The sequence below is a fragment of the Loxodonta africana genome, chromosome 8 (assembly GCF_030014295.1).
Source record: "Loxodonta africana isolate mLoxAfr1 chromosome 8, mLoxAfr1.hap2, whole genome shotgun sequence".
Lineage (NCBI taxonomy): Eukaryota > Metazoa > Chordata > Mammalia > Proboscidea > Elephantidae > Loxodonta > Loxodonta africana.
The window spans coordinates 62,489,989-62,512,640 of record NC_087349.1 but is presented as its reverse complement, the minus strand read 5'-3'; the positions used below and the strand labels follow the sequence as shown (position 1 = coordinate 62,512,640).

Sequence of the window (22,652 nt, the reverse complement as noted above, 5' to 3'; positions counted from 1 at the left end):
CACAATAAAATAAAATTTTAAAAAAAGATTACGGCTTTGGAAACTCTATGGGGCAGTTATACCCTGTCCTATGGGGTTGTTATGAGTTGGAATCAACTCAGCAGCAAAGGGTTTGATATTTTTGGTTTAAAGAAGCAAGAAATTACAGATACATGATAGCAAGGCAAGGTACTTGAAAAAGCTAGAGTGAACAGGATCCTGCGTGGAAGGAAGATGAATACCGTATAGTAGGAAGGAAATCGTTCCTGCTGAGAGATGAGGGAGGCAGGGGGACGCCAGTGCATATAAATATATAGGTGGAGTCAGTAACATTCCTTTGATGGTCTCAGTTTTTCTCTGAAGTATGGTGTACGCTAGTTTGCTCAGAGAAGGAAGGGAGATGGTCAGCCAGAAGGCTGACTAGGAACCTGCACATCGTGGCACTGAGGTAGTCAAAGTTGGAAACTGACATCATTGATAATGGACATGTGTCTGATCTTTTTGCCCCTGAAACGGCTCTCTGCATCACAGGTATTTGTTGTCGTCGTTGTTAGTTGCTGTCAGGTTGATTCTCACACGTGGGAACCAAGAAAAAGAGTGGTTGGACTGCTTGAAGATTAAGCTTTGCGTAGAGGTTAAAATGGAATGACCTTGGAGCAAGAGAGATGGGAGAATAGGCAGACCTAGGGAATGCTACGTAAAGAAAGAAATTGCTTTCCAAATTTAATTATGCTGTGCAATAAGCTTATGTAAATTACTGCTTTGATAGCCAAATATATGGAACTTAAATTTTTTTTTAATGAAAAAAAAGGTCAGAGATGAGTAAAAACACATTCCTGGCTTTGGCCAATGGGAATAGATAGTAAAAAATGGAATGGGATTAAAGGAGTCAAAGTTCTGTGACGCTTGGGTGTTAGCTGGAACTTGCTAAGGATGTTGAAGTTATGCAGGAAGATGGTGAATGTGGGGTAGAGAGAATGAGCCATGGTCCCTGATGAATATGAGGAATTGACAGTAAATGAGTGATGAAGAAGATGCCGTGAGTATTAATGGCAAAGATGTGTGTAAGTTTCAAGAGATAAGGAAAACGAGCCCCACCTGGAAGGGATAAGTGGCAAGAAGAAAAAAGGAATGTTGGTACAGGTCCCATGGGAGGGGTGGTGAATAAAAACCAGTGTCCTTAACAGATTTTAAATAATATAATTTTAGTTGTTACATTTGTTGGAATAATTTTCAACTGTGGATTACAAACTGTCCAGTGAAAAAGTGGCTTTAAATAAGGGCATTACTGTTTATACACGTAGAAGGCCTTAGGTAGGCAGCCCTAGAGTTGATTCGGCTATTCAAGGATGTCATCAAGGACCCAGGCTCAGCTCTCATTTGAGTGGGCTGATGTCTCCTCTTACCTTGCAAGATAGTTGCTACAGCTGCCAGTTCATAACCTCAAACAGTAGCATTCAGTATAAGATGTGGGTGGGGGCTGGGAGGTGAGGAGGAAGTGCAGCAGATGAGCTTTGTACTGTGCTTCTGTTATCAGGTAGGAAAATCTTTCCCAGAAACCTCCAGCAGACTTGCCCATAGGTCTCATTGGCCAGGATCAGGCCTCATGTCTATCCCTGGGTCAGTTACTAGGGGAATATGATTGTCTTCATTGGCTTGGACTGATCCTTCATGGCTGGCAACCAACAATGTCTGCTGCAGCAGTCAAATAATAATATGCTCTGCTCTGTGGAAAACCTACTTCTCTAATACATTACCTCATTTGGAAAGGAGGAAAGTACGGAGTGAGGGGAAAATTCTCAGAAGAGGGAATTGAGAGGGCGAGTGGGGAAAGATGAAAAGATATTTTGTCCAAACGCAGCCATTAAAAAAACCATATTGTTAAAAAAAATTTTTTTCTTATAGCAGAATATTTGTTGAAGTGGGAAAATATTCACAGTGTATTTTTAAATGTCTTTAAGTGGGTCACAAATCAGCTTGTACAGAGCAGTAACCATTTGGGTCATTAGTCCAACAACTTAGGCACTTGTACTTTATAATTTTCTTATTTATTTATGCTATGTTGATCTTTATATCTTGCACTGAAGAAGTTATAATTAATGTTGCGTATTTGTAGTTTCAGTTCCTGATGACTTTCCACAGTGGGTTATTAATAGCCATCATGATGAGGTAATGATTCCTTCTTTCAGATTGCCCATTTAGTCATTACATTGTTCCTTAAACACCAACAACATTTCCAGGCTTGGTAGAAATTGGTTGTTATTTTTTAATGTCTAGCTAGTTGAGAATGATTTTTTTACTTAGTATTATCATAACTTCCAGGAATGAATAATATATGGATTCTTTTAATTCTCTCTTCAGAATGCACATTTTAGTAACAAAATTTATATACAAAGCCACATTTATGCTTTTATTCAGTTGCCTGGAAGCACTAAAAATAGAATGCCATCATCTCCAATTAGGGGTCTCACCTTTGTTTCTGCTAAGAAGTCCCACGGTGATGTGTGGCCTTCCTTGTTTTCCTCACCCTCCTCATACACGATGGTAAAGTAATGGGCCTGTGGCATAGCTTGACTATGCTCTTCAACTCCCCTTTGGGAACCAAGCTCATGAGTGACTCTTAGCTTGTTTCCCAGGTTTATCTCTTAGCTTGTTTCCCAGGTTTATTGCTTGCCTTGAACTCACCGATTACACCTTTCCTGGAGGCTTGAAAGTTTTAAGGAGCCATCTTTAACCATCCTCTTGCCTCATCTTAAGCACTTCCTCAACTAGGATTTGTTTGTTTTGTTTACCCTTTGTAGTTATGGATGAAGTATTCTTTGGGAACTCCTGAGGACCAAAGGGAGAAGTAGAGGGAACCAATTTGTAAAGCAGTCTTTCAAGCCCATTGTTACTGTGAGTTGATCAGTGGAGGCATGAAGGAGCCCCTGTCATGTGTTGAAGTAAAGTAAAAGTAGAATACCGTTTCATTAAACTTGGTGTAGTGACTTATGGCACGGTTCTCCCTGAGCACAGTGGTGGAGGGAGTACGTGAAATCGCCAGTGAGGGAACCCAACTGGTTGACTTACAAGACTTTAGCGTGGCTTTGCTATTCACTACTTCATTGTTTATATAGTAATATTCTACCACATTTTATGGAAGAGCTGTAATTTTAAAAGAGATATCTCTCATCGTTGTCAACAGCCCTCTACCTTCTTTTGAATCCCGTTGTGTATAGACTCAGGTGATCTTTTACGTCTCCTCCTATAATCATAAGCCCTATCTAAATTTAAGATATTGTTATCAGTTCGGTTTAAAAAGTCTTTGTTATATTTTAGACTGTAGTGAATAGGGACCCTTCATAGTAAACAAACAAGCCAATGTGAAAATATTTCAGTTGAAATTTGGGTAGCAAATTTGAAAAAACTGCTATAGGGTCTCTATGAGTCAGCAGCGGGTTTGGTTTTTTTGCGTGGTTTATCCATTATAAGGAGACAAGTGATTATTCTTGTTTACGAGTTATATATATCTTATTTTGAATTTTTACATAAATAAACACGGAGTCCCTGGGTGGCACAGATGGTTAAGCATTAGCCTAAGAGTTGCTCATTTGAACTCCCCCAGAAGCACTTCAGGAGACAGGCCTGGTGATCTGCTTCTGAAAGGTCACAGCCTTGAAAAACCTACTCTTTGCGCATGGAGTCTCCATAAATTGGAATCCACTCAGTGGCAACTAACAACGACAGATGAACAAATGACATACACTTTGGATGCTAAAACTTTGAGGATGTAATTATATCACTCAAATTAGCTAGATAAATCCAAATATTTAGAGTTGACCATCAAAGCCATCATTTCTGTGACTTACCATGTGGTGTTTTCAGTATCTTTTGGAACTAATGCTAGTTTTTTTGTACTTGGGAAATAGGTTCCAGTGATAAAAGAAAAAGTTGAGGCAGACTTTTTGTTTGGTTGTTTATTTTGTTTTGAAAGAAATGAGAAGATTAGAGCTATAGAACATTTAAAAGAAACAACTACAAGGCTTTACAGATTTCTGTTAATCAGACCGAAATCTGGAGTCTTTTTAGGGGAGTTGCCAAGAGCAAAGCCACACCTAAAATTACTGAGAGCCAGACTTCATTCCATAATGGTGTCCTGTTGAAGCACGCTTCCAAGTCATGTGGAATAGTGAGGGCCCCAAGTGACTGTTTATCACAGGTATGACTAGATGTTCCAGCCTTTTATACTAGAATTGTGCATTGTTAACATAAAGAGGGAAACTTTTAACCTGTGTTTAACTTAAAGAGCCTTAATTGGTAGTATCCATAAGTTTCATTGCATTGCATCACTGGGAGTACTGTGATTTCATTTAGATTAAAATCTTGTGGAGCTAATTTGAAAGTAGGTCTCAAGATATTATAAATTGAGGTGATAAAACAGATAATAAGCTTAAGTAGAGAATCCTTTGAGGTATCTTCGATCAAAACACTTTTCATGATTCTAAAGGGAAGGCTTTTTTTTTTTTTTCTTACCTTTATGGTGTAGGTAATGTTTTTGTAATTTATTCATTTATACGTCATTCTCTGGAATTGAAACCAAGCCTTATTCTTGTTTGCGACCAGTGTTCCTGACACAGCTGAGTGTACTTCCTTTGAGATTAGGCATTCCGGTGAATGACGGTTGAAGATTGAGGGGGTTCCCAAATCATCCATACTGCAGGTCCATAATTGCTCATCAACCTAACTCGAAATTGAATTACTGAAGGTGATTAATAAGATTGTGGCAATGGTTTTTGAAATCATTAATTCAGAAGTCACTGACTGAGAGTACTAATTGTATCTCGTATTGTAAAAGAAAACCCAGTTTGCTTAAACAGGAAAATTGAAAGTAGCCCAATAAAATCTGAAGAATTATAATTCTTTTGTAACCATACCTCTATGGGTACTGTTTTGGCGTCCTGGTGGCACAGTGGTGAAGAGCGTGGCTGCTAACCAAACGGTCAGCAGTTGGAATCCACCAGCCTACCTCTTGGGAACCCTATGGGGGCAGTTCTACTCTGTCCTATAGGGTCGTTAGGAGTAGGAATCAACTCCATGGCAATGGATGGGTACTGTTAACATGAAATCAATACGAGAGCAGTCATGTGGATTCTCAATGCCTAAACCGTGTTTTGATATGTTAACAAATCATCTTAATCTACTTAGTCTTTAAATAAGGAACTAGACCTATAGTATAAATTCCAAAATATCACAACAAAAACCTAATGATAATGATTATGTTATATCTCTGGGAGGAAAACCACATAGCCATTAAAAATCATATTGTAAAAAAAACGTATATATGTTGTAGAAGAATTTTGTTCCTGTGAAGAATATTCACAGCAAATTGTTAAATGTTTTTAAAAAGGGTCACAAAAGAATGTTTGCAGAATAATAACCATTTTTATTTAAATATATGTCATATTTATTTCTGCATATATGATAATTTATGTAATGTTTAAAAGACAGGCCAGAAGGATACACAAAAATTGTTATTTAGCAGTGGAAGTTTTCTCTGGTTTCTGTGTGGTGGGATTTTGAGTGATTTTTGTTCCTCTGGTTATTTATTTATCTATATATTTTATATATATATATATATATGACTCGACGGCACTGACACTGGGTTTATATATTTTAAGTTCTAAAAGTGTCTGCATTAAGCAGCATACATCAATTTTATAATTATGGAAAATGTAATATGGACTTTAAAGAAATATTTAAAAATACATGTGATTTTTTTTTTTGTGCTTTGTAGTTCCATCTTCTTATCAATTTGTTAGTTAATTAGCTCAAATGTTTGAATTTTATTTTTAATTGACTGCTTAAATTGTTTGAACCCTGAAGCATGAACCAAGCAGATCTGTTCTTCCTGCTATTTTAAATGATCCGTGCTTAGCGTATGGGAAGCTAAATATGACAAACTAGCATGGCATTACTCTAGGTTACTCATGCTTTTTAATATAAGTTGTGCTCGTGCGTTTCCAAAACTCACCGCAGCAGGGGACTTTCTCTACCTTTTTGCAGTTCTTTGCACACTCCTGTTTATTCACCGCAAGTTGTTTGACCTGCAGTGGTTCTCAAGCCATGAGGCCCAGTACCTGCCAGTGCACTCTCCTCTAGGGCTTTCATCTTGTTAAGCTTAGAAGGTAACCCCTGCGAGCCACCATTAGGTGGACCCCAAAAAATGAGTCCAGTACACCGTGTGCCGTCTGTGCCCCCTCATAGCTCTTTGTTCATCCCGGCAGTGTAGTGCCAGCTACATTTTCTTATATTTGTTTATGAATCTGTTTCCCTCTGGAAAACACAGCAATTATTTTGGGAGTAATCATCCTAATGGTTACCCTTTGTGAAAATGCTTACCCTGTATTAGAAACTGTGTTACCACTTTGCATACATTGCTGCATTTAAACCTCATAACATTATTAAAAGTAAACATTATTTACTTTATAGATGAGAAAACGAAGGTTTTTTGGTTTTAAACAAGCAAAGATGTGAAAAGAGAACTCCCGGCTCGGAAGGCAGAACCAGAACCATAAACCAGTAACCAAATATGCTGATCTCAGTGAGAGAGCTCAGTGCTCCAGCTGATGGGCAAATGCATCCTCGGAGCCCCGTCCAGCTCCCGAGTCCATGATGCTGCCTAATCATTTTTCTAACTCTTGTATCAGCAGAATAGCTCCCTTGTACACACCATTCTCACAATATCGGGGGAGGGGGGAGGTCCACTCTTAATGCCCTGACTTCAGAGGAACATGATCGAGGTCTTAACTTCCTACTTTCAGACACTATTTCTGAACTTTAAATCTTATATCTAATTTCATTGGTCCTGAAATTATAAGCTACCACCCATCTGTCCGTCTGTCGTACCGTGATGTCTTACAGTTTGCTGTGCCATCGGTATTTCAAATACCAGCAGGGTCACCCATAGTGGACAGGTTTCAGCAAACCTCCAGACTAAGACAGACTGGAAAGAAAGGCCTGGCAATCTACCTCCAAAAATTAGCCAATGAAAACCTTACAGATATGTCACTCAACTGTACATGTAGAAATCCTTGAATTGGTGTGTGGCTTGCTGTGTATATTCTCAACAACAACAAAGAATTAAATAATTATACCATTTTAGAAAAAAAAACCCCTAATGGTTAACAACAGAATATTGTCTAAGGTTGCTAATGAGCCAGAGGTGACTTGATGGCAACTAACAACAACAAAGTTAAAAGAAGGTGTGACATTGGTGTAGTTACTGCCTGCCTACTCCATGCTGGTTAATGATAATACCAATAAGAACTTTCATTTATTGAACACTTAATATTGTGCTACTCCTAGGAAGTGGTTTTGCTACTTTCCCACTTAACAGATGGGAAAACTGAAGCTCAGAGGAATTAAATGGCTTGTGCAGTTTTATATTTTTACTTTTTCAGTGAGTTACTAAAAAAGTGCACTGAGGATTTGAATCCAGTTTTCCAGACTCTCCTTTAAATCAAGGCTCTGTCTCTTGCTAACAGGGTGGCTTTGGCCTAATTACCTAACCTACTCCTGCCTGTCAGTTTCTTGACCTGTAAAATGAGGGTGATGGCCTGTCACTTGCCTTAAGGTTGTGGTGTGAATTAAATGACTTACTAAATGCAAGGTCTTTGGAATAGTGCCTGACACATAGTGTCTGCTTAGTATTTCGGTGCTATAAAAATAATAATTACTGTTAATATTATTACTCACTGGATTTTAACATTGAAAATAATATATCAAACAATACAGAAGTACATGCAGCCAAAAGGATCCTCTTCTCACCACCTCCTTTCTCTCCCCAGAATAAAGAATTTGATGTTTGTCCTTCCAGAACATTTCCTATGCCATCTCAAGCTATTTTAAAGTTGTCCTTTTGTAGGTAAAGTACAGGTTGAGAGTGAAAATTCTTGTAGGGTCCTTGAGAATGGGAGAGTGGAGAGGTAAGAAGGGAGATGAATTCATTTAGCAAATATTTATTGAATGCTTACTGTGTACTAAGCACCTCTAAGTGCTGGGAGTTCCTCAGATATGGTATGTATTGAATTTCTGTTTTGATCATTTATTGATTTTATTTTCTTTTTGGATTTTATTTAGGATATGATGCTTCAGCTTCTCCGAGGTCTGGACTTTCTTCATTCTCACCGAGTAGTGCATCGCGATCTAAAACCACAGAACATTCTGGTGACCAGCAGTGGACAAATAAAACTGGCTGACTTCGGCCTGGCCCGGATCTACAGTTTTCAGATGGCGCTTACGTCAGTGGTGAGTGAGACAGTGTTGTTTTTTTACTAAACTTATCTTTTCCCCTTTTAAATAGCAAATTGCCCCCTTTCATGTCCCTACTGCTCTTAATGCCTGCAGTCAGTTGGTGGACAGAATGTCTGCGCGCTTTTCTTAGCAACAGGTAGGGGGAAAGCATTCTACGTACAACTGCAGACACATCCAGGCTGACCTTGTTGTGGACATGACCCATTGCAGAAATAGCCTGTTGCATCTTAGCCACTAGAGAGGAATCAGTTACAAGTTTCCAAATGCTTTTTGCCATAGTCACTATTTTCAGAACTGCATATATAATGTCCGGGGAACACAGCTCAGTGTCAGGGAACAGAGAGCTCTAGGAACTTTGCCTGACCTGTCTGCAGCTTCCTAATTTGAGAAACAGCCGGAGCACCTATGCAGGTGTGTGAATGTACTCCCTAAACTGTGGTGCCGATGGTAAAGAAGAAATTAAATTTACAGTGAACTTGAATGACCTTTGAGCATGTAGCACGCCCTGCCATGTGAAGGCTTCATCCAAGCCAGAATAGAAAGAATGAACTCAAGGGCCCTGTTTTGACAGAGTGGCAGTTAAGATATCCTGTTCTTTGTCTCATTCAGATACAAAACCATAATAGCTATTTACTTGGGTTAGCTTCTATTCCTCTTTACATTTCATTGTTTCCAAGATGAGTTTTCATGAAATTCTGCACCCCAAATATAAAAAGAGGCTAGGCTAGGCTGTAGCTCAATAGGAACTATAGAGGAACCATGGTGGCGCAGTGGTAAAGCACTTAGCTGCTAACCCAAAGGTCAGTGGTTCCAACCCACCAGCTGTTCCACAGGAGAAAGAAGTGACAGTCTGCTCCTGTAAAGATTACAGCCTTGGAAACCCTGCGGGGCAGTTCTGCTCTCTCCTGTAGGGTCCCTGTGAGTTGAACTCAGTTGGACGGCAACAGGTTTAGGTACTAATTACTTTCCCCTTTGAAAGACCTATTTTACATACGTGAATTCGAATTCGTTCAAAGATACAAAAAGCCAAAGAGTGCTCCTCTGCTATGCTACTTATTTTGGGCAGGAGGTCGGAGTGGAGAATCCCTTTGATTCAGTGACGACTATAGAAACGTTGCCGTCACAGGTATAAACCTTGAAAAAAAAAATCTTCTTGGGTCAGTATATCTATCATTCTTCACATATAGTTCATTTTTACCCTTGAAGTGGTTCTCAGTCAGGGTCAGCACTCCCCCCCACCTTGGGGCAGAGGAGAGATTGTTAAGAAATGTATAGGGGTATCTTTGGTTGTCACAAGAACTTGCGGGGAGATGGGGATAGCTGGTCCTGGCATTTAGTGGACACACTTCAAGGAGGCAAACATTCTGCACAAAAAGAACTGTTTACCCCAAATTCCAGTAATGCTTCATCTGGGAAACCCTGAGGGAGACAGACGTAGAAATTCAGGGAGAGGAGCTGGAAATTCGGAGAGAGATAACTTGCCTTAGAAGATGATTCAATGTACAGCAGTCTCCTACCCCCCACCACAGGAATATGGATACAGCCTGCACATAATAAGACCACTTTAATTTCCCAATATTATATACTTGACCCAGAGCTTTGGTGTTTTTGAAAGAGCCCTGGTGGTGCAGTGGTTAAAGCACTCAGCTGCTAAGCAAAAGGTTGGCATTTCAAACCCACCAGTTGCTCCCCAGGAGAAAGATGCGGCATTCAGCTTCCATAAAGATCACAGCCTTGGAAAACCTATGGGGCAGTTCTACTCTGTTCTGCAGGGTCCGAATCGACTCATCGGCAGTGGGTTTTAGTTGGTATTTCTGTGGCGCATTCCTTGGAGTATCAAGGTGAATCCTGTTTGTTTCCTCTTTGCTCAGCACGTACCATTTCTGTTAAGACAAGGCACAAGATGATGATAAAAGGACAGTCCTTAGCTTTGGGCTGGGTCAAGTGAGCCCTTGTATTCTTTAATAGTCAGCCCAGAAAGGGTTGAGTCTGTGTTTCCCCAGTGGAAGGGTGAGGTAAGCTGTGGGCTTCCCTAGGAAGTTGTTGCACATTTTGTTTCGGGGGCCCTGGGGAGAAGCTTGAATAGGCCTTGTGATCTGGAGAGCCATCAGGGGAGTGGGTGGAAGGAACTGGTCTCCTAGGGTACAGTAATTGAGGGAAGGGTGAGACACTTTACTTTGATTCCCCCCAAATCGGCGCTAACAACCATAAATAAAAACAGGAAACCTAGTTGGTTTTTGGTTTGTTTTTTTTTTTTTTTTGCTTATTAAATTTGAGGAATGATAGCCCAGCTTGTGTGTAGCATCAATTAACATTCCATTCCTGCTGAAAGTTGATATGTTCAGACAAGAAAATGTAGACAAATTATTTCACAGACAGAGAAAAGGGGAGAGGCTGTCACATATACATGAGTTTTCAGTATCTGGTCTGTACTGCATGCTCTGTATTTCCTACGGTGACATAAAGAAATGTTAGCAGCTGGGACAGACACGAACAAATTGAGACTTTATTTGAAAGAATGATAGCTGGAATTTAATGGCAGCCATAAAATTATATGTTTCCTATAAGGTATTGCATTTTTTAATTTTCCCACCATTTTAATAAATCTTGATTTTGTATTTTTCTACTTAAAGGAAAAATCCATTTAATGAAGGAATCCATTGATTTACGTGCACATGGCAATGTGTAAAGACATCACAATTTTTCATATGGAAGTGGTATTTATTTTTAGTATTTCTTCAAGAGAAAAAGACTGCACACCACTTCCTGGACATAAACATTTTGAAATGGATTATGTCATACAGGAACTAGGACTGAATTTGTGGAACATTAAAGGAATTATAAGTAAACTGACATCTTACAGCCATGAGAAATGCTAACATGTTTCTTATTTTTCAATGCCTGGCTCAAACGTCTCCTTCTGGTACCCCCTGCGATCCTGGGTGGCACAGCAGTTTTGCAGTCAGCTGCTAAGCTAAAGATTGGCAGTTCAAACCCCCACCCCCCTGTGCCTCTGCAGAAGAAAACCCTGACAGTCTGCTTCCAAGCCAATTACAGCCAAGAAAACCCTATGGGGCTGCTCTACTCTGTAACACATGGGGTCACCATGAGTTGGAATCAACTCAACGGCAGCGGGTTTGGGTTTTTTTTTGGTACCCCAGCTGAAATTAATCTCTCCTTCCTCTCAATGTTACCAAGGTTATGTCTTATTATTTCCCTTATCAGGCTGTGATATCCTTGAAGGCAGACACTGTGTCTTATTCATTTGGCGTCCCTCACAGTCCTACGGTGTAAAAAAAAAAAAGTGTAGGACCTTGTTTATTGAGATAGGCACTCCGAAAACGAGTGAATGAATTGACAGATGCTGACTTGTAGATATAAACAGTTGGTCGTAATGAAAATAGGGGAGGAATTATTTTATATGTTCATGGTCTCATTTGATGTTTCATAGGTATGTGGTGGTGCTAAATGGAAAAACTTATTCGAACATTTAATTTAAAACTTACGTTTTGTACCTTAGTCCTGATTAATCAGCAGGTACCTGTGTTAATGATCATGAAAGGTACACTGGAGCTCCAGTCCATGTCAGGATTGAAAGGATAATTTGAGCCCAGATTCACAGATTGAGCATTGTGTTTATGGTAATCGTCTCTGCTGTCTCCCAAAAGAATTACATATAGGAATTAAACTTCCTACCCTACTCTGAAAGCTGTAGAGATAAAGGAATGCAGTACTGTTGTAATTTGACTACTTAATTGAATTTTTTTTTTTTAAAACCTGCAGTATTTTGGTATTAGCAAGCATTAGAAGAGGGATCATATTCCTCTAGGATAATTAACATTCTCTAAATGAAGATTGGGTGAATTATTAGACAACCTTTACTGTGTATCAATCAGTATCATTATATACTGTGTATTTTCATAATGTTTATGTGTATATGTATATGATATTTCTATTTATTTGGATCAATGACAATAGCTTTTATCCTTCTCTCTGAAAGCTTCAGAATTTTTTCACATGTAATGTAGCCCCTTTGAGGTGCCATTTAGCAGCATATATTCCCATTATAAGGCATCACATGACAGATCCTGGACTACCCAGTGCCGTCGAGTTGATTATGACTCATTGTGACCCTATAGGACAGAGTAGAACTGCCCCAAAGAGTTTCCAGGGAGCACCTGGCAGATTCGAACTGCTGACTCTTTGGTTAGCAGCCGTAGCACTTAACCACTACACCAGCAGGGTTTCCAATCCTGGACTACTGCTCTGTAATTCCTAGACCACTATGCTTTATGCCAGTGTTCAATAAAAGGCATCTTTTCTGGGTTAATTGGGAAATTAGCTGTTCTAGATAAGTGAGTTGTCCACGCATCTTAGGATATAACCTTTCTGTTGTTGTTGTGTGCCGTCAAGTCGATTTCGACTCATCGTGACCCAATGTGACAGAGTACAGCCACCCCATAGGGTTTTTTTTGGCTGTAATCTTTATGGAAGTAGATCTCCAGGTCTTTCTCCTGTGCAGTGGCTGGGTGGGTTCCAGCAGCTAGCCTTTTGGTTAGCAGCTGAGCACTTAACCATTCGCATCACCGGAGCTCCTTATATCCTCTGTATGCTTGTCTTTAATAATTTTGCATTTTTTCATGAAAGGTTCTATTTCAGTCTTTTCATAAATGGAATATACTTAATGTTAGTTGGCCTTTGGATAGAAATTAATTTAGGACAATCACTATAAGTCTGAGCTATAGCTGTAGGTGGTGTGTAACATAGGGCCATGTCCCCATTTGATAAGTGAGGGTGACTGCCCCTTAGACATCTAACTTTTTGTGCTGCCTCCAGAATAATACACGATGTCTTTATGGGGCATTGCCGCTCAACATACAGTCATACATGCATATGTGCCCATACAGAAGAGGGGTTGTTAATACCTATTTCTGTAAAGGTTGTAGAATTAAGATGAAGATGGCCAGTGTATGTATTAGACCCAGCCATGAGGGGCCCCTACCCTGGGTCTCACACATTAGAGGAGCCTGCTCTGACCCTGGTCCAGCCATGCCTCCCTTCAGGGGGCACAGAATTCAGGGCGCTAAGGAGACATGTCACCTGGAGGCTAAGTCCTCTATTTCCACCAAGACCACACTCTGAGAGTCAGAATTCCCTGACCAGGTGGCGCTGAGTATACTTCTAGGAACTGCAAGGGCTCTTAACAGTGGATTGTGCCACCTGTGTGTTCACCCCTAAGTCGAAGAGGCAGTTGTTCACAGGCATGGAGGCAAAGTTGGGGCATGTGGACTGGAGTATCCAGAAGCATGGATGTGAGGCCCCTTGCGGTGCAGGAAGGAGCTGAGAATGTGAAGAGAAGTGGGGGCTGTTGAACTGAGTCCTTGACATAGGCTATTTTTATCAGAAGAGTTTCCCTGAAATCATGAAAAATCAACTTTTGTGTCCTTTACTGAAATACTACATTTGTGGAAATCCAGAGAGAACAGGTTACAGGGAGGTTCTTTCCGTTGTACATAAGTGACATATAAGGATCATGACTCATGTGGTTATGTAATCTCTATGGCAAAAGTATTTCAAGAATACACACATATTCAATAAAATGACTATAAGACTAGCTAAAATTATATTTAGAGTCATTGTAAAATCAACATCTCTAAGTACTTCCCATGTCAAACGTGGTCTATGGTGCAAACTCATTTTTGTCTGTTGAGATAAGGGAAACAGAGACCACTGCTCAGCTGGCAGCTTCAGCCATACCTGATTGTGCCCCTAGGCCTGACATGGACAATCTCAGAAGCAGAGCCTGGAACTTCGCCAGCAGCCCTGATGATGACTCTGATAATCCTGAAGCACAATGGCCAGCAGCTGAGGGAAGGAACAGCCTCCTCCTCTGTTTACAATGCAAAATCATCTTTTTTTTTTTTTTTTCCTTTTCCTAACCAAACCATAGAGCATGCAGGGCGATAATGTTATTAGACTGAGGTGCTTTGGGGCCTCTTTGTCAACTGTCTCATTTGGACAGTGGGGAAAATGAGACTCAGACAGGCCATTTGTGAGCAAAATAGATCTGAATTCACCAAATAGATTGTAAATGACCTGGAAAAAAAACCAAACCCAGTGCCGTCGAGTTGATTCCAACTCATAGCGACTCTATAGGACACAGTAGAACTGCGCCGTAGAGTTTCCAAGGAGAGCCTGGCAGATTTGAACTGCCAACCCTTTGGTTAGCAGCCGTAGCACTTAACCACTACACCCCCAGGGTTTCCTAAATGGCCTGGAGAATTCTAATATTTATTCTGGCCCTTGCACACAGCCCCAACTCTCTCCTTCTCGTCTCCACCATAGATTCTAATACTTTAGGAAAACTATCTTCTGTGGAACGTAGAGGGGTTCTGTGAAGGTTACCCAGAGGTTCCACAAATATCCAAGAGTCTATTTTTTTAAATATACTTTAAATCTTGTTAAAATTGTAATTAAAAAAAAAAAAAACTAGTTCATACCACATTTTGACACAGTGGGGAACACTGAGGCATGAACATGTGCCTCCTGGTTAACTTTTTTTATGCAGACCTCATAGTAAGACTTCTGTCACACTTACACACACCTGGATGTTTTGTAAATGTATCATTGCTTAGGAAAAACGAGTTATTCTCTTGAGTTCCCTCCTGTGTGTGCCTGTGCCCTTGAAATCATTTAAGTGCATAATCTCAATGGCAATTACATTGTGCTGCGCTCACTCTATCTGAGACTACTTTGAGGACCATCCAGGGCAATGCCAGTTTTGGTGTTTTTATATCCAGGGGTGATTGCCAGCACCCAGGCAGTTGGATCCAGTCACTCCTAAGGACGTTCACAATAAAGATGCCCGGGGGTAAAGAGGAGTCTGCACCTTAAAATGTTGTTGTTCCTTTTGGTATTTCAGTAACTTCACCTCCCAGGATAAAGTCCAAGATTAGCCTGCCTTAAACCAATTTCTGCTCTGCAGTGAACAGTATTACAGTGACTTTCCAGCATATTTAAAGGGCCTTTATAAAATCATTAGACAAAAGGAAGATTTAGTATTTTTTCTTCAAATACCTGTGCCTACCACACACATAATTTAGAGTAAAATTCCACTGTGTACGGTAATGGAAGAGTGGAAATGTTCTCCCGTCTTTTCAGTGACTTAATAAAATTTTCACTGAGTGAATTTCATTCCCTTTCTCCAAAGGTCTTTTTTTCCTCATATCGTCTTCTCTGTCAAAAGATGTACATGGCCTAAAAACCTCTTTCACTATGTAGAAATAACCAAAAGGCAAGAAGTAAGTAGTAAACAAAGAAAGACTTTGCTCATACAAGTTTTATAAAATTCAGAAATTCATTTGGGGATATTTTTAATATGGACATAATAAAATTCCCAAAATTGCTTTATTTAAAATCATTTATTTAATGCCAAAAGTATTACAAAAATTATTTTGCTGATACTCTCTTCTTCTGCCTCTGGCAATAGATGGTTTCCTGCTCTGACCCCAGTGTTGGTATCATTCGGTAAACACTGAAGGAACACTGTGGCTCTAGAAACTTTTTGATAAGCCTAGGGGAGAAGATGAATGAAAAGGAGTCGTGGCATTCAGTCAGCGAATATTTACTGATCACTTTTTCATGTGCCTGGCTCTGTCAGTGACCCTGAAGGATAATGGTGAACAGAAATGACAAGGTCCTTGCGCTCGTAGAACTTAGAATCAAAATCCTAATCAAATAGTCATGCAAAGAACTGTATAATTGGGAACAGAGAAAGGAATTCTGTCTTAGTCATCTAGTGCCACTGTAACAGAAATACCACAAGTGGATGGCCTTAACAAAGAGTAATGTGTTTTTCTTACAGTGAAGTAGGCTAAAAGTCCAAACTCAGGGTGTCAGCTCCAGGGGAAGAAGACTTCTTCTCTGTGTCGGCCTTCTCATCAATCATCCCCCACACTAGGAGCTTCTTTGCACAGGGGCCCCAGGTCCAAGGGACGCGCTGTTCTCCTGGCACTGCTTTCTTGATGGTATGAGGTCCACAACTCTCTGCTTGCTTCCCTTTCCTTTTATCTCTTGTGAGATAAAAGGTGGTGCAGCCACACCCCAGGGAAACTCCCTTTACATTGGATCAGGGATGTGACCTTAGTAAGGGTGTTACAATCCCACCCTAATAACATAAATTTACAATCACAACATGGAGGACAAGCACACAATTCTGAGAATTGTGGCCCAGCCAAATTGATACATACATTTTTGGGGGGACATAATTCAATCCATGACAGATGCAGCTCTGTGAGGACTCAGGAACCCACCTAGGCTGGGTTGGGGAAAGCACTCCCTGCCCATCCACTCAATGTTACCGGTATCCTCCTTTTGGAACCCACCTGGCTGTAGGATCCATGGATGTGCACACCATGCAGTCTGAGCTTGTTTTGTGTGTGTTTGGAATAGTTCACTGTCCAGCACCCAGTTGGCACCACCAAGTGACAAAGTGAAGTAGGACCAGAGATTGGAGAACAATGTCATCTTTTACAGGAGAAAATAAATTGTTTATGCTTGTTTCCTCTTCGTGCATGTTGTATTTACTATGGAGACCTGGCAGGGTCTGTGCCTCGGCTTGGGCAGCCGAGTTGCTCCCACAGAAGTCTCCAGACGCTGCCAGTGCATACTGAATAAATCAAACCAAGAGCATTACATGCGCATAATGGAAAAAACCCAAAGCCCTGTCGCCTCAGCACCTCAGCGAAAGTGCAGGACACACCTCTGAAGCAGGAAAGGCTCCTGTAACTCCCTCCCCACTCAACATCTCCTTGCCATGACACAACCAGTTCTGTTTTGTTAAAACTTCCAGTTGCCAGTACATATTTCATAGTTAACAATGGAGTGTTTGTGCCGGTTTCGTTTTCACTTTCGCCAGTGAGGGAAGTGGAACACAATGGGGGCAGTGCACAGAGCTGGGAACAGGACACGTTTTCTTTAGGATTCCCAGGGCTGGGTATGTGGAAAATGCCAGAGCCAAAACAAACATGAAAACCCATCCAGATCCTCAGTTGGGCGTTCTCGGTAGTAATAAAACACATTTTGAGTTACCGTCTGATAGGTTAACTCTGCCACTGCGGTGAAGGCAAACGTTGGTGACCACTGTGAGAACTTCTCCCACGGAGAAGGATAATGTGTTCCATATTGCACAGAAAGCTGTCATAGGTGTGTGTGCACGCATGTGGATATTTAACTGCATCAAGTATATTTGTGAAGTTAATCAAATCACTGCTTTCCTTTTTTATAAAAGATAGTCATTCATTTGACTCACCTCATTCTAGTTCCTTCGTAACTGGTCACTGTTGTGAATTAGTTCTGGACTAAAACAGTTTAACTGTATACTATTGCCCAGAGGACGTTTTGCTCAGAGAAAGGACAGGATGTTCTTTGCTTCCTCCATACATCTCTTCTGCCAGCATGTCCTATCAAGGTATGGCATACCTAGTGTCTGGCTGTATAAATCTCAGAAGCCTGAGGTTACATTTGAAATGTGAAGACCAAGCATTGTATTAGAGTTAACAAGACCAAATGGTGTAGAGAGGTTTTGCAAGCAAGCAAAGGGATGCAGGAGATTTAAAAAAAAAAAATGGGTGCCTCCTTACATTTAACATTCTTAAGGTCATATTCCTTCAGTGGTTGGCCAGGGGCTAGTATGACCAACTGTTAAATGAGATAATTTCATCGCCCCTAAAGTTGCTTAACTCCAGTGCTGCGTTACGTGCATTCAAACGAGTATGAAACATGCGTGGTCTTGGAACTGAATATATAAGAATGTTTATGTAACTTGGATTTTTATACCCTCTTTAAATCCGTAAATACTGGTACTTCTTGTGTTTTCATGTCACCACCTCCTTATAAGGAAGGGAAAGGTAGCAGTATCTTCACTTTACTTGAGTTTTGGTCATCTCAGTGTGAGTTCCTAAGTCCAAGATGTATTATTGAAACCCCACTTTTCTTACATTGGACATACCCATTTTTATTCACTCAATCCAAATCTGATTTTAGTGATTCCCCAGTGCCTAATGAATGAATCCCAAACTCTGTAGCAGGGCACACCAAGTTTTTTGCAGCGTAGCTCCAACCTACCTTTCTGTCCTCCCGTCACTACCCCCACCCAGAGACCGCCTTCCTACACTTAAACGCATATTCCTCGTGGTCTGCTAACACCATCAAATTTCTTCACTCTTCTCTGAACCTAATTAAGTTCTTGCACAACTCCCAGATTTCACAAATGAATCAGTGAATGAATTTCCAACTCTGCATTTTCCATGTTGTTGCTGGTGTCATTTCATCATCAATTATAGCATCTAAAGACTTTATTTGTTTTAGACGCAACTTTCAGCTAATCTCCCAGTGGCCTGCGTCACCCCCTGATAATTTGAGCACTGAAGGAGTAACACTGACGCTTTGAATGTGTGTCTGGGCATCCATTCCTAACCTTCAGATAATTACGGTATTTATCCGTTTGTTTTTTTTTTTATTCAAGATCCTAAACCTTCCTATTCCTCCCCAATTTATGCCCTTAGATTTTCTATATGGCGTGTTTTAGTTTAAAAATTAAAACTCTTGGGATCTTGGGAGAAACTATAGTGTCACTCATAGGAAAAGGTTGAAAATACCTGCATTGTAGTTTTTTTTACTCGTTTTATTTAGTCTACTTGAGTCCTTGAGAAGATTAGGTGGTGTTTCTGTTAATCTGGACAGGCCTCTCCAAAAGTTAACCTCAAATTTGTCTTTGTTATTACTTTATAATACTGGATTTTCTTTTGTATTTTGTTGACTTTATTGTTAGCATTCTAAATTTGTTTCTAATAATGTTCTTTGGTCTCTGTTGTTCCAGCTTTCTGCTTTCTTTCAGTCTAGGTATTGAAACACAGTGTGAGTGACATTGTTGCACCCAACATCTGTAAGCATACAGATGATTTTTAAATCTCTCATAAGTTTGAATATTAAATATTACAGTTGGCTGTGGAGGAATACTGTACCTTCAGGTCTCAGGGAAACATCCAAAAGAAAGAAGGGGAAAGCGTAGGAGAATTTACTTTAGTGCTGCTCATATATTTATTTTCAAGGCTGGCAGAATCTAAAAATGGGTCTGTAAATTTAACAGCTCAACCATAAAAACCCCAAAATAAGGAAGAAAAATCTCTACTACTTCTAGGTTTGGATACTAATATAAAGTTACAAGACTTATTTTCCTGGTCTCTTTTGTCTTTTGTTGTTTTTGTTTTGTTTTTTTTAATTTCTAAAGCTGTCCTTCCTTTTCTTCTTTCCCACTTTGATTTTGATTTTTTTCTTTTTAAAGGTTGCTGATGCATTGTAATGTATAGAGGTGTTTTCGGAAACTTGGCTGGCATACTTCAGTTGTAGATTTCTCTGGTGACGTTAAATACTATCTGCACCTTATGTAACGCTTGGTGATTTCAGTGAGGTGAGGATTGCACATGGCATTAGTTCTTGTGGGAAAATATGCTTCAGTGGCTTACTGGCACTGGTTTTGGAATGTGGCATTTAAAAGTACCTTTTTACAGTGGGAAAGAATTCTGTCAAGAATAAACAGTCTGACCTTGTTAAAAGGGCCAAAGTCTGTCCATAACCTAGTTCCAGAAAACGAGCTTTTCCTCGTTTAGAAAAAGCAGAATGGAAAAAAAAAAAAAAAATACAACTAAACTTTCTAAAGAATGGGAAAAGTTACTGTCAAAAGTAAGAAAGAAATTCCTAAAATGATGGTCTTCACATATATTCATGAAACTCTCTTTACCTGATTATAAAACCACCCCTTTGCAGAGTGGGCCAAAGATCAGGACTACAGTTAGTCAGAAAAGCTGATTTTCTTTTTCCTGGAAAGACAAGACTGGCTTCCAGAAAGGAGCTGCAGCAGGGGCTATGTATCATGGACCAGCCGTGGGAAACCAGCAAGCTTGGGGAGCTAAAGAAGGAGTAAAAATTGCTACTGACTCCATTGCCTGTAGGATAAAGTCTGTAAACCCTGAGCTCTAGAATGCACGGGTCTGTACCTAACCTTTCTGTCCATCCCTGCTTTCCCACCCACCCCGGCCCATTCACACACACACACCTCCCCGTGATCTTGCCGCTTCAGATTTTTCTCCTTCCCCTTAAAACGACTCTGTGCCAGTGTGCTTAGAGCCCTGGTGGTGCAAAGGTTAAGTGCTTGACTGCTAACGAAATGGATGGTGGCTTGAACCCACCCAATGGCTCTGCAGGAAAAAGCCCTGGCAATCTGTTCCTGTAAAGATTACAGCCTTGAAAACTCTATGGGGCACTTCTGCTCTGTCACATGGGGTCACCATGAGTCAAAAATTGTCTTGATGGCACCTAGCAACAACTGCTTAATTGCCTTTCCCCTTCTCAGCTTAGGTAACAAACTCCTACCCATTCTTCAAGTCTCAATTCAAATGCCACCTCCTCTCTTAGGTCAGCCTGACTCTTCCAGGATAAAGCTAGGCCCTTCCTCTTCTGCATACTTTTGATTTGCCTGTAATGTAGCAGCTATCATATGATATTGTCTTCATTGTTTAGCTTCTGTCTTCTATTTTTTTAAAAAGTAACATTGTAAAATAACCAATTTCAGCCCTTGAAGTAACAGCCAGGCACATGGTAGTTGCTCAGTTAGTGTTTGTAGAATGTGTATATGTAATGAAGTAAGAGGAGTCAGAGTAGGGGAGGTAGAGCAAAGCTGGACTGGAGGAGACTGAGTGAGCTTGGGAAGGAATTCTCTTCCGTAAATATTGACTTCCCTGGAAGATGCCAGTACAGCTCATATCTACATCCATTTTGAAATTTCAGCACCAGGAACCAAACCCATTTTGTTATTAGTTACTTTCATGGCTGAAGCCTCGCGTTTATAATGAAATTCTGGAAAACTTTTACCTGGATGCATGACTAGTTGGTTGAGTGGTTGGTTGTTGTCAGAGAGTGTGCTACACCTTGATGGTGCTAGTTTTGGTTGTAACTATTTCTAATGTTAAACAACTAATTTACCAGAAATAATTCAAGTTGGGGGACATTTTTAATGCGATTACAGTGGAAAAATACCTTTAAGAAAACTGCATATGTTTTAAAAAGTCAAATGTGTCAAATAAATAATGTAGTACCTTGCAGATAGGCTTATAGCAAAGGTTTTCAAAAGCAGCCTATGCAGTTTAAAATATGATTAAATAGATTAAAATGTACTTTCTTGAGCCTTCTCAGGATTATTAAATATGTTTTGTAAGGCTGCTTACTGTATCTGTAGCCACTCTAATAAGAATTCGATGATCTAGGTGTATGTACAAAGGTGCTGTAACAGGAAAAGCCAGAATGGGCCATTGTGAACTTAAAAGATGTCAAAGTACAGAAAAAAAGAGACATGTTCTTCTTATACCTGGACACAAATTGACCGCAGTAATGCCTTTGTCAGGCAAGTAGAGGTTAAAAACAGAGCACTGTATATAAGATTTTGATAAGATTAAGTAAGTGACCCGTGTGAAGTGAGAAAAGCATCTTCAAGTATGAACTTTCTTTAGCATTTGTATAGCAAGTCAAAATGCAATCTGCCTTGTCCTTACTGTCTGACTTCCCTGCCTTTTCTTTATATTTATTATTCCATTTTAATTTCTATGAGGATTCCTTGATCTTTGGACGTGGGACTGAAATACCACATCTAAATGCCACATTGCTGCTATCAAACCTGCAGCAAAATCCAATTTGTATTTTCCGTCAGGGGTCATTTTTATTTGTAGTTTATGTGTGCTCTTGTTTTTAAAGGCACTAAATTCCCAAATGTTCAATTATAATTCACAAATCTTTTTAGCTGTATAATATTTTGGGAAAAATATGCTTATCAGTTACTTTAAATATCCAATAGTTATATCATCCATTTACTCCGTAAGTTCATGTTTTTTTTAATTTGCTACCAGGAGTCGTTTTTTAGAGAGAAAGAGGTAACACTATTTGTAAGAGATGGTTTATCCAACCCTTTGGCCTTTTCTGTAGTTTCTTCTGCATTCTTTTTGCAGCACTTGTGTACATGATTCTTACCTTTAAACTCTCTCATCCTTTTCTTTTATCAGGTAAAAAAAATCTGCATTTTTTTCTGATTGCAAAAATTATTTAAAAATTGAAACATTTCAGGAAGATAAACAGTTAACACTTTGATAATGAACTTTCGTACATTTTTCTATTTCTGTGCAACTCTTGGTGTGTGTGTGCATGCATGTGCACACGTGCACACTTACAGTGTACATATGGTTTTTGTCTGCTTTGGAGTTTTTTACTTACTTTTCTCTATTTAATTTCTCTCAGGCATTTTTCATGTATCATATATAGCCTATTTTTTTTTT

At 39.9% G+C, this 22,652-nt stretch overlaps 1 protein-coding gene across 3 annotated transcripts in view; it reads left to right on the top strand.

The window, feature by feature from the left end:
* CDK6 (cyclin dependent kinase 6) overlaps nucleotides 1-22,652 on the top strand; it is a 271,790-nt gene that overhangs the window by 125,281 nt on the left and 123,857 nt on the right. For all 3 annotated transcript variants that reach the window (XM_064289982.1, XM_064289981.1, XM_064289983.1), the window contains one exon: nucleotides 8,098-8,265. In XM_064289982.1, coding sequence (XP_064146052.1) covers nucleotides 8,098-8,265 — 168 coding nt within the window. The remainder of the gene's footprint in view (nucleotides 1-8,097; nucleotides 8,266-22,652) is intronic.